Below are 12,482 nucleotides of genomic sequence, written 5' to 3'. Positions count from 1 at the left end.
ATTCCTCTGAAGTGGAAAGTTTCCTAAATATGTCACTGATTTGTCAGGGCAGAGATCAGCATCTCTGCCTTTTAGTGCATTTTGAATTTTCTCAGTATTTGCAGAATATTTCCATATATTCATGGTAAACAATTTAAAACATTACTGGCAAATAATGACAAGATGTCATGGATTTTATTTGCATATGTGCCATTCTGTACAGTGTATTACACCCCTTGTAAGCTCACTTTCATTTTTTAACAAACTTGATAATTTTGTTTGTTTTGTTTTGTTTATTTGAGCTGGCTGGTGTTCATGTAATAAAACAGGGTCAGGTTTCTGAGGGTGTAGATATAAAACCTTGATCATGAACCTTCATGAAATTTTGTACATAATGTAGGTAAAATGTTATAAATGAAATGACATCGTAAAATTCAGCAATATAATTTATGAATAAGCCTTAATTGATGTGTCAGTAAATTAAAACATTGTTATTTTCAGAGGCTGCATTACAAATCTAGATTCTTTTCCGCTGTGGATTTTAACATTTTTAAGTTTGTGTGCCATTTTCAAGAAGTTGCAGAAAACAGGTGATGTTTGAACTGCACACTTATAACATGTAGTATATTTGTTGCTTCAAATACTGAATGTAATGACAATTTGCTTTTATGATAATAATGCATTTAAGTTGAACAACAGAAGTGATGTTAAATAATAAAGGATTGAATCAACTGAAAAGTCACTTCAAATAAAGAAACATTTCAATCTGGTTGTTCAGTACATTTATTACACACTGATAATTTGCGCTTTATATAGAAATGCTGACAGCAAAGCATTAATTCAGTAAAATGTTGTCTTTGAGTAACTGTAACAGACGCAGTAATTGACATGTTTAACATCAAACCGAGGTTCTTTAGATTGTGCCATCTGAATGTTAAATACACTAGACAACATGTATCTTTCATACTCAAAAACCTTCTTACCCTTTTTAGTAATATTATGAAGTGTGAAACTTGAAAAAACATTTTTTTTTTTTTCCCCCAGACAGCGCAGTGAAATAATACATCCCACACCCATGACATTATTGTGTATTTCATGCAAGTGTATTTTATTAAGGGCTGTAGACACTCTCATTCCTTACATATTTGCTCTGCCGTGAGCTTGCGGCAGCTGAGAAGGTGCATGGTTACGATTTATCTCACTAAGCCGCGCAAACGAGTCAGGAGGCTGATAACGTTTGAGCAGCTTCAATAACACGAACCTAAACGTTTAATGACTGCAAGTTTTTTATTTTTTTTTACCCTACTGTTGAATAAATGTATATTGCACACCACTAATAATATATAGATTTACATTCAGGCCTCATCTACTAAATATATTGTATATATCTGAGTTTAAGTTTTTTATATTAGGCCTAGTGCAGCCACCTAGTAAGCAAAGAATTTCAAAAATGTGTTTATACAGTATTTACATATTGCCATGAAATGAGTATTTAAGAGCAGCTGAAGCAAAGTGTTTACTATGTCATAGTTTCAGTAGTTTATTATTGATCTGACTGCCTAATTGTCATTTTCCACCTGAATGATCCTTTCACTGGACAGATGCTGAACATTGGCATGCACAAAATATTGTTGATGTGTGACCTGTTCATCCTCATGTGTCAGCTGACTTCCAGATAAGCCATGATTGTGTTGCTCGGAGGTGATCACATATGGCGGTTGTGTGAGGAGCTGTTACGAGCCGATGATTTTCGTGATGATATCTCAGCCTTCATCCCCCTGTCCACACAAACCAGGACGTTCCCATCAGAGGCAGTTTCATCACTCTGGATAGGGGTATAATTCAAAACAAAACGTTTTGTGTTTATAAGAATAAAACAAGGAGAGTCTAGTCTGATTTACTGGAATGCATGACATTTTCCTCATATTACATTACAGCCTGTTTGGAATTATCAACAACACAGATGGTACTTAGCTTCAGTATTCTTTTCAGTGTACTCCATGAGCTGATAATCTCTAATATTTGTAGATGAAACCTACAAGATGTTTTTCAAAGCATTTGATGCATACAGTGAGTTTCACAGGTTAAGCTATTTCCACACTCACATTATTATCGGTCACAGTGAGTTTCCCTGCCATTTCGCTCCTTTTGACTTTGTCTTGTAATCCCAGTTTCTCCATAATCAACTCAATCCTGGATGTGATGCCTTCTAGAGAGCTTTCGAGGAGGAGGACTTGTCTAGCCAGTCTGTCATGGTGAGAAATAGGTAATTCAGTTTTTGGTGAACTTCCATTAATTAAATATGTGTCTTAGGCTTGAAAAAAATTTTCCCACCTTAGGAATTGTTCCCGATCCACAAAGGAATGACTCGACTGGTTCTTCTGCTCATTGGGTGTTACAAGAGGCTTATCCAGTAATTCTTTCCCGTAATTAATTCCAAGATTGTTGATTTCAGCACTAAGAGCATCCTGACAGCAAATTCAATAACAATCATGAAAACACAGCTTTGTCTGCATTCATTCTTAGAAACATGTTTTTATGATTGTGTGGAAGTGATCGGAAGGTATCACATTTATCTCAAAATTCAAGTCAAGCCATGCAGACTGTCATACAAACCCTCTTTTCCTCCAACTCGACTTTCATCCTCTCTTGTTCTTCTTCATCTAGGATTTGGTTCCCATCACGGTCAAACCGTGAGAAGGCTGCAGAAATTTCATGATCAGCATGTCCCATCCTGGAAGATAATCAGATCGGTGAAGGCCACATTTAACAACAAAGTTAGCATATGTTCTTATTTTTGATTTTTTGTCACTCACTCTTTCAGAGTTTCTCTGAAGTCCTTGAATTCAATCTCTCCGGATCCAGATCGCAGTGCTTTCTGAACATCGGATATTTTCTCCTTTTTAAGTTTTAGCTTTGTAAATGTCTTCATATAGCTCTGAATTACAAGAGAAAGACATTTTGTATGTATCTCATGCAAACCCTTGTTTACAGATGTGTCTGTTTTTACATGAATCTGACTGCCTTTACCTGTTTGATGATGTCTGTAATTTGTAGCTCATCTTTTTGGGAGGAGAGCTCTTCCTTAACCTCAGTATATGTATCATTTATGATAGCCAGAAACATGTTCTGAAGGACATGTAAAGAGATCATGAAATGTTCATCTTTGTCATTTTAAAATCAAACATCTTGAGCAGCAGAATGACTCACCAGTAGGACAAAGAAAACAAAGAACACATAGGTGACAAAGTAGATTGGCCCAAGAATTCTATTAGCGCGGTCGATGGCATCATAATTAAAGTCTCCCAGAATAATCCTGAACTGTGTGAAACTGCAGGAAGAAAGAAAGGATTGATTCATTATTTAATGCTCCCACTTAAATACATCATGTTGAGCTGTTGTTTTGGACATCTCTTACATGCACTTGCTGAAGGTGCTGAAAGATTCAACCTCAGTCCCAAAAATCAAATATCCAAGTTGAGCATATGCGAAGAACACGATGAAGAACATGATGGCAAATCCCAAGATATCTTTAGCACATCGGCCCAGCGTGGAGGACAGCTGAGTCATGGTCTTGTTAAAACTTATGTACTTGAAAACCTGAAAGACAAGTAGAAACACACAATCTTTAGAATGACTTTACAGTCATAAAACTTTAATAAGTAACATGTTAGTGTGAAAGATGTCAATACTTTACCTTTATCCACGCAAAGAACAAGTTCACTGCGTTCATGTTGTTGTACTGGGTTTGCCAGAAGGCCAGAAATTCAAAATCGGCATAGATATCAGGTTGTTTCAGCAGTTTGCCAAGCAAGTTGTCCACTTTGACAGTTCGGAAAATATTGAATACAATGGCAACAATGGCAAGCTGGGAAGGAGAATAATTTCACTTTTTTGAGGCCAAGCAGAATCAGAGAGAAGGACATGTTTGAAACCAAAAAAGACTTGTGTTTTCTTACCAATATGACAACAATATCCAGTATGTTCCAGATGCTTTTAAAGTAGGAGAATTTGTGTATACGCAGTTCAAGAATCTCCTCCACAACATAATAGAGGATGAATAAACAGAAGACCACCTCACAGCCAAGGATGAAGAAATCCCAATTGGTGATATAGCGAATCAGTTTGACTGTTCTTATCTGGTAGGAAGGGATTGCTCCACCGGTCGCTGGGAATTCAACCACCAACCTGGAAGAAACAGATAAAATTTTGTTCAACCAATGGATGGGTAACAATTGGAGGGAAAAGTTGCTATTGTCAAAGGCAGTCTTCACCTGATGACACAGAACATGTTGACATTTGCATTATAAGTTGAGAAATCGATGAAGGTTGCTCTTGTTCCTCGGTCAAGCCACAGGTTATCTGCCAGTTCCTTCAGTATGATAGCGCTCTCCTCTTTGGTCCGACTCAGGTCTTGATAGTATCCAGCTCCACTGTATGTGGTCAACAGGCCCCAGTGAGATGAACCTTTGATTTGTTTCTCTGTGTGGTAGGTCCAGCTGCGGAGAAAGGAGACAATTTTAAATAATTGCATGCCAAGATTAACCCTGTAAGGAAAACAGTGGGCAGCTTACGCTGTGCCATTGATGAGACCAAAGCTGAGGTCATCCTCTTTCTTCTCATTGTAAACGTCGAAACATCCCGTGATCTCGTTTTTGAAGTCGTTGTGGACCATGCAGGAGTTGTTCATAATCTTGATCTGCCTCATTCTGGGGACTCCCAGCAGCATGTTCTCATAGTAGATGAAGGACTGGTCTCCACTGTCCAGGGACTGGTTGTTGTACCATTTAGTCCAGTAAAGGCCATCTATTAGTGGGCCCTGGACATACTGTTGATATAAAGAGAGGGTGAAAGGATAAATTGCACACAGAGGAAATTTTGTGTTCTCATTTGTGAGTGATTTCTCATTGTGGTGAATATATAGGAAATAATTACAGAGAAAAACTCACAGTCCAGAAGTCAGTCACGGTGCTAATGGACTGAAACTTAACCCCACTTTCATCGGCTGTATTCACAAACAGGTCTGTCATGGCTTTAGTGTAGTAGTAGGTGCTTGAGCTGGTCATACCATATGTCACTGAAAGACAATGTAATCACACTGTCAATGCACAATCATTGATTCCTATCTGGCTTTGCTCAGGCTCCGCTCTAAATGTTGTTCCATTCAGCAGTCCAAGATAAGACAACTCAGAAGCAGACACGCAAGGCCATCAATGAAGACTTGTTGTTGGACTGTGTTTATGTGGCTGCATTCAAATAGATCCAGATTAGAGGCCATAATTTGTTTGAAGAGAGAGCAAAGCTGGCCTGACGCAAACAGCCTCATCAAACAATGTAAATCTAACCCAGACAAAGCAACAATGGATGAGGCCAAATGCTCTTATCTCTAAAAGGCAAGAGATGCCTACGTCCTTTTCATTCCCAATGCTCAGCTGGACAATGGCTTTCAGGCAGAGGGATGGGGAGGGCATTTGTGAAGCTTTTCATGGTAAATCAACAGTCAAAAGCACCATATACAGTAACATCCAAATGGTGATCCATCCAACAAATGACTGCTAAATAAGTCATTAACAGAAATATACTTGAGCAGACATAAGATATACAGGAACACCAAACAAAATATACAATTCACTAAAAATACACTAATGTATTTCATGTTTGTCAAGCCCAGGAACACACTTAAATTCTCTTTTTCATCTTTTGACTTGGAATTTGAGACGCCAGCAATAAACTTTAGATGATTTATGTAGAATACTTACAGAGGCATATATCCACCAGGAACACCAGATAGACCACTAACTCGCGCAGCGTGGTCCGGACAAACAGCTCTCTGTTGTCTGAGGTGTTTTCAGTCAATGTTGTACCCCATAAACCTACAGAAAAAAATCAGTGTATTATATGATTTATGTTGACACTGTGGATATATTGACTTTGATCCTGGCTTGAAATGAAGTAGAACAGTAGTAATGTTCCATTAAAGATCTAAATCGATGAGCCAACAAGATAGGCCTATAAACCTTTAGATAAAAGATAAACCAGCAGCCACCAGCACCAAACCTGAGAGCAAAGTTATATTTTGTAAAGATGTTTTTTAATATAGTTAATAGTTAATAAGGATTCAACTTTGTAATATTAAAAATTGTCTAAGCCAACTCACTTAGCATGCAATTATATGCAGTAGATAAAGTATAAAGAATATTACATACAGTTCATTATTTCCATTGTAATATATTTAAAAATCTAATATTTTACCATGACAATTAGGTTATCACTGCATTCAATAAAGGTCAAAGCCTCTAGTGAGATAAGTGTTTTATGAAGATCTTTGCCAGGTGTCATCCACACTCATTAATGAAATTGTACAGATGACAGAGCAGAAATACATCTTAAACTCAGTTAAATGGGTTCCTACCTTTAATAAAGGAGCAGCAGCCTCTTTGTTTCTTCACCAGGCTTTGGTCAGGGGACGGTGGTTCTTCTGGGAATGGTCCAAGATTTTCCAGTTTGTATATGCTGTCCGTGGAGCCCTGGAAGAGGGGCTCGGGGTTGTAGATGGTGCTAACGACTCTGGGCAGAGGTGGGGGGGTGCCACAGAAGCCCTGATTCACCCAGGCCCCATTGGCTATTCTGTCCAACTCACACTCCACCTGTCCAGTTAGGTGACTGTCTGCCCGGTTGTTCAGGCACTTCATGTTGTTGGACACCTATGTATGTCTGTAAGGGCTGCTGGTGTCAAGATGAGAGAACAGAGCGCAAGGGGTGTCGGCAGATTTGGAACACCTGCTGGAGAGATGATTATAAAGAGTGGATGACATCAGCTAGTTTGAGGGAGGAGCTGTTGGTTCTCCGCTTTTATAGTCTTGAGGTTGAGTTAAAACACATTTAGGTCATAAAATGTTAAGTGGTATACTAACATTTTTGCACTGATGTACAGCAAAGTTTTACCCAAATACTTCACAATAGGAACTTGTATCTAATCTTTAGCCTATTTCAAATTAAATAATCATTTCATGTTAGCAATAGGTAGTGCATTTGGTAAAATAAAATTAAATCACCAAAAAGCCAATCATGTTAAACTGATTACCTGCTTCGACCCTCCTTCAGACAGGCAGTGCAGAGCTGAAGTTAGTTTATTAATTTTGCTAGAAATTCAGGACGAATAATTCAGCAGCTAAAAGACATTTTATGCTCATTTAATGCTCAAGTCAAGTCAGTTTTATTTATATACCACCAAATCACAAATCAAAGTTATGTTGTGACACTTTTTAAATGGAGCAGCTCTAAACCATACTCTTTAAAATACAGATACCCAACTTTCTTCCGTGTCCAAGCACTTTCCAACACTGGCGATGAAAAACTGCCTTTTCACAAGCGGAAGCCTGGTAGCAGACCTGATCTCTAGAACGGCGGCCATCTGTTGTCACATTGCTGTCACTATTGATTACCAACTCATCCAATAATGTCTTCCTGAGAAAATCAATTAATTGCATGTTGATTGTATGTCCATTATAATTAATTGTGTGCCACCAACTGTTTGGTGACTGAATTAACGAAGAGTGTAATTGCAGTGTGACGGGTGGTCTCCACCTCATTAGCACTACGCACTTTTGACTCTGTCATCTATTCATTTTTGACATGCCAACTGTCAGAAAGCATTTATTAGATATGCAAACATTTGACGTGGCATGTGAATTATTATGGCCATCTGTATCAGTGTTTGGCACCTCGTCTATCAGTCAAGCCACCACAAAACACCTACCTCATGAGTGTTAAAGTGTTCTTGGTTAAAATCAATGATTAGATAAGCAGACTAATGAATGCTTGAGCTATTTTCATTTTCATTTTCTACAGAATGATATCTGATATCTTTCTACGTATTCATCTTTGTATCTTTTCATGTGTTTGTTTATTTTGTGCAATTAGAGGTATTAAACCAAACAGACCGGACTATAAGGTAATGTAACAACAATATGACAATGAATAAACACAATTATTAGCACCCAAATCAAACCAGTTGGAGAGAACAGTTAATGTCCTCCTCTAGGTATCTTATACTTAATGCAGATAGAGTTTGGGTCCAGCTATGGGCCTTCATGCTTCAGCGGCTCTGAACAGAGCAATTACACACAGCCATTAGCACACAATAGAGTTTAATTTCTGCTCCACCTCTGAAGCCGTGGCAGGATCTGGCACACAGGCTTCTTTAATTTGCTGTGGCTTGTGCCACCATTCAGACTTTTTCAAATCTGGAACAATCACTTTTCAGTGGCTGATGATTGCCATTTAAATCTGTAGCTTTGTGGCCTAAACAATGGCCAGTTGTGGATCATATGGCATCCTAGCTTATTTCTAGTTACGCTGGACTATCTTGTTGAATCTGTTTAATACTTTTATACTCCATACACTCTCTGTTAGTTTTAGAGAATTTCTGAGAACAGAATAATTAAATGATTAAACTCTGTCTTCTAAAAATGTGTCTATTTTAAATGTTTAGAATTTGGTCCCTCACTTACGTAACAATGTCTTATCTCAGAGAACAGGAGCTCGGGATAAAAGGATGATTTATTTATTTCCTTGGGTGCAGACTGACGCAGTACAGCAGCCATGACCTGCTACTCTTACTAAGAACCTGACACACACAAAACAAAGGACATGCCGTAAATTCTCCTTGATAACCCTTGTCTTTATACCACACAAAGGAGAAAAAAATCTGATAATTAGGGTTAATTAAAATGTCAGGAGTTTTCTAATTTCTTATTGAAAGGAAAAAAATCATGCCATAAAATGTACTCTTCTGTCAATGTTTTATTTTCTAAATATAAATGTTTCTTTAAATAAGGAATTATAGTTAAACATTGTGTAAACTGAGCATGTGATGTAATTCAGTAGATACAGTAAAAATCACATTACATACATTTCCATTTTTTGTTGCAATGTCAGAAGAAATCCCATATTTTACCGTCATAATGAGATTAGGACAAGAAGACAAACAACAATGGAAATGCTTTTTCATACAAAATAGTTTTTATTTTTGATCAAAAATTATCATTCAACATAATAGCGGTCTGCATATGAAAAATAACACCTATTTTTCAACTCAACAAACAAATTCAAACAAAAATAGTTACATATTGAAGTTAAGTATGCAACTATGACCACAATGATTTTCTCAGAATCCATTGAACATTGCACAATATTTTAGGGCCATATCAAAATAACTGATAAAAATGCACCATTACTTGCATCTTCATTGCAGTCTAGTGGTCATTAAAATGACACTACATTTCTTTCATTGCTATACTTTCAACAAAACGATGCTCAACATTTGCTGGTTTTCCTAGCAAAACATGAAAATAAGACTTCAAGTTGAAGCCTCTCTGATTGTCATACAAAACACGATAAATACAGAAAGAAAATAATGTAATACAATTGTATTTACTGTCTCCTAGATTGAAGGAAAAATATTCACATTGTCTCACACATCCAACAACATGACTGATTATTTACCACATGGCAAAAGTTTATGCGTGGACCTGATGGCCGTCGAACTGATATGAGAACGACGAGTGGAGGTACTCCTGTCCAGCCGGAGAGTCATACCTCATGAGGCACTGGTAGTTTTCAGGCTGCACACAGTCAAACTGCAGGTCCAACCACTGCCTGTGAGGAGCATTGTGCCTCCTGGCGTCTGTCAGGATCCGGTTTAGGGCCATGATGTAGCTGAGGGCCATCTGCAGAGTTTCATACTTGGACAGTTTTTTGTCCTGGCCCCACTGGGGGACCACCTTCCGCAACCGATCAAAGGCTGTGTTTAAACCCTGCATCCTCTTCCTCTCTCTGGCATTAGCAGCCATCCGTCGCCTCGTGGCGGTCTCATATTTCTCTGGCTTTTTGGAATCCGGTTCTGAGGACTCAGATCCAGAGTCAGTGCAGCTGGGTTGACGAGACTTCATAATTTTGGGTTGAAGAATCGAACTGGTGTATGTCCTCTGATCAAACAGATGAGAGTCAACAGATTTATCTGGGAACTTTCCAGTTTCAGTTTCAGTTTCAGCACAAAATGTCTCGTCCGTGTTGGAGCCTGGCTGATGCCCAAGCTTGTGCGTCCTTTGTGCTGAAATATTTGTAAGTCCAGATAGTGGACAGTCTGAAGGGTCCAAGGTGTCTGTGATCCTGGAGACAGTGTGAGAGCAGCTTTTATAAGACAGAGCAGATGAACAGGTGGCAGCAGGTGGAGTCCCTGCCCTCTCCCCCCATCCTCAATATTTCTCATAAAGAAACACACCCTTGTGGACTCATAAACACCCACACCCACTCTCATCACACACATGCAAACACACATACATATATACACACACACACACACACACACAAAACCTTAATGAAATTCCAATTATCTTGGGCTGGGCTATCTGGTCGTGGCTTCTCTCAGAGCCATGTGTTACAAACACCAAAAGTCTACCATCTGGTAGCACAACTCACCACAGCTAAAGATGCAAACAAACCTTTCAAAGGTTGTGGATATTTCCCACCTAAACTAAACATTCCCATCAGCTATGTAAAATCTATAATTCCTGCTAATTAACTGTTAAAGTTTGAACTCTTGATTGAGCTTTGATTAAAAAGAATATCAACAAAATCACAATCAAATATATATATAAAAGAAGGAAATTTTACTTATTATTTATGCTAATACACAGTGTTTCACCTCAGGCTATATTAAAATGTTTTTTGTGTCATAATACTTTACAATTCAAGTGTTTTGTTCCTAAAAGTTTTGCATTTTTGTTTGGAAATTGTGTTAAATGTGTAACTCAGTTCTTGTTATATTTAGCTGCTGTGTGAAGTACAGCTGTAACAATTACAAATGAATATTAATTAAATGGCTATACTTCATAAATGGATAAGCCCATTAGGTTTTATTAACCAGTAAGCCACTGAGAAGTGCCCTTTCACTTCTCATGTAACTGGACTCCATGTGATAATCATAATCTGAGATTAGCCTGAGGCAACAGAAGTGGAAGTGTGGCCTGTAACCTGAGGGATTTTAACAGCAAACCGGGGGGATTATGGCTCTCAAACAATATGGGCCAAGATGGTTTCCAGATTACTTCACCATATGAGATCTGGAAAGCAGATTAAACAGGTAAAACATGAGATTCTCCACAAATTGCTTTTACTTTATTTCTTAAAAGCACATTAGTCTGAAATGGTGTTTATCAGTGATCTGAATGAATCACAGTATGTGGGATTTATTAATGTTCCTTATGTACTTGGGACCACATGAGAAATAAATAATTGATCTGTGTAGTGGGCCGAGAAAATGAGACAGACAGAATAATTTGTCTGTCTGTCCTTCCCATCTGGCAACATTGAATTCTGTAATCCAAGTGGATGGATCTGATCCTCCGTTACACACACACTCAAACACACTGTTTACTGTCACTCACTTCTAATCGTACTCTTTTAGTCTACTTTAAATTCAAACAGAGGTCTCAGAGTTGAGCTTTGAATCTCATTAAACTGTGTGGGATGCATTAAATGTGACTGATTCTTTAAAGCCACCGATGTACAGTTCTTCGGTGCATTGAGTAGTTTAATTTGATTCTGTGTCTGCTCCACTACTTTTCAGAGAGAAATGAAAAACTAGCCAACAATACACAACTTGATTGCCTATTGATACTGATGCATCAGTGATAATATATAATAGCATATTACAATTTTGCAAAAATGGAGCTATTCTGCATAATAAGTATTTTAGAGTAGCCTGTGTACTTTTAAATGAAGCAAAATGTGAACACAGGACTTCTGTAATGGAGTAGTTATACACAAAAGTATTATGTCTTTTTCTCAAGTAAAGGATCTAAATATTTCTTTCACCTCTACTTCTTTATTTTGTGGTGTCATTCTTTGTCAGGAAGGACATGTAGCTCCTGTGGTTGTGTGTTGACAAACTCAAAGCTTGGCTGTAGAGGCAGGTTATGAATGATTAATCACTGTCGGAGGCCCAGCATAATGCCCGTCTCTGGTATTGGGTCATGGACACAAGCTGATGCTGTCTGGTCATTTTAAGATGGACTGGTTAGCTGTGCAATTAGGCATATAATCCCATCTACCAGTTGGTTCATTGATTACAGATTGATGTAGTTTGCCAGCTGCTGCTTGTCTTGTCTGAGGGCCTTGTCTCAGACGTGGTCCGGCCATTCCGTGTCTTCCACCCTTTTTTTTTACAGCCTCCTCACATGATTGGCTTGTCTGAGCACCGGTGGCTGAGCCATGTCCTCTGTCAAAAGCCATATGTCACAACCAAGGAGTGACCCGTCTGCTCTGACAGAAACATGTCCTCATAAATCCAGCTCTGCCTGCAGAGAAATGGAGATTAAGCGTATGTTTTGCTACAAGAGAAAGTGTAAGAAAGGATTCCCCCTGCATGTGTGGTTTGACTTAATAAATCTCATTACCACCACAGGATTACATAATTATTATTAAATGAGTAGTGTGAA

At 38.2% G+C, this 12,482-nt stretch overlaps 2 protein-coding genes across 2 annotated transcripts; both read right to left on the bottom strand.

The window, feature by feature from the left end:
• Positions 1-744: 744 nt before the first annotated feature.
• On the bottom strand, positions 745-6,794 carry pkd2l1 (polycystic kidney disease 2-like 1). Its single transcript, XM_046401973.1, has 15 exons — positions 6,392-6,794; positions 5,739-5,852; positions 4,929-5,056; positions 4,554-4,807; positions 4,254-4,478; positions 3,939-4,167; positions 3,677-3,847; positions 3,398-3,579; positions 3,190-3,310; positions 3,010-3,108; positions 2,796-2,917; positions 2,596-2,713; positions 2,314-2,447; positions 2,085-2,226; positions 745-1,804 (listed from the first exon to the last, which is right to left on the bottom strand). Exons 1-15 carry the CDS (start codon positions 6,669-6,671, stop codon positions 1,685-1,687), a joined length of 2,439 nt encoding a protein of 812 aa, XP_046257929.1. The 5' UTR covers positions 6,672-6,794; the 3' UTR covers positions 745-1,684.
• A 2,489-nt stretch (positions 6,795-9,283) lies between these two features.
• Positions 9,284-10,125, bottom strand: atoh7 (atonal bHLH transcription factor 7). Its single transcript, XM_046402629.1, has one exon. It carries the CDS (start codon positions 9,930-9,932, stop codon positions 9,501-9,503), a length of 432 nt encoding a protein of 143 aa, XP_046258585.1. The 5' UTR covers positions 9,933-10,125; the 3' UTR covers positions 9,284-9,500.
• Positions 10,126-12,482: the final 2,357 nt, after the last annotated feature.

The sequence above is a fragment of the Scatophagus argus genome, chromosome 10 (genome assembly GCF_020382885.2).
Source record: "Scatophagus argus isolate fScaArg1 chromosome 10, fScaArg1.pri, whole genome shotgun sequence".
In the NCBI taxonomy this organism is placed as follows: domain Eukaryota; kingdom Metazoa; phylum Chordata; class Actinopteri; family Scatophagidae; genus Scatophagus; species Scatophagus argus.
The sequence above is the reverse complement of the archived record's forward strand: the minus strand, read 5'-3'. Positions and strand labels throughout refer to the sequence as shown.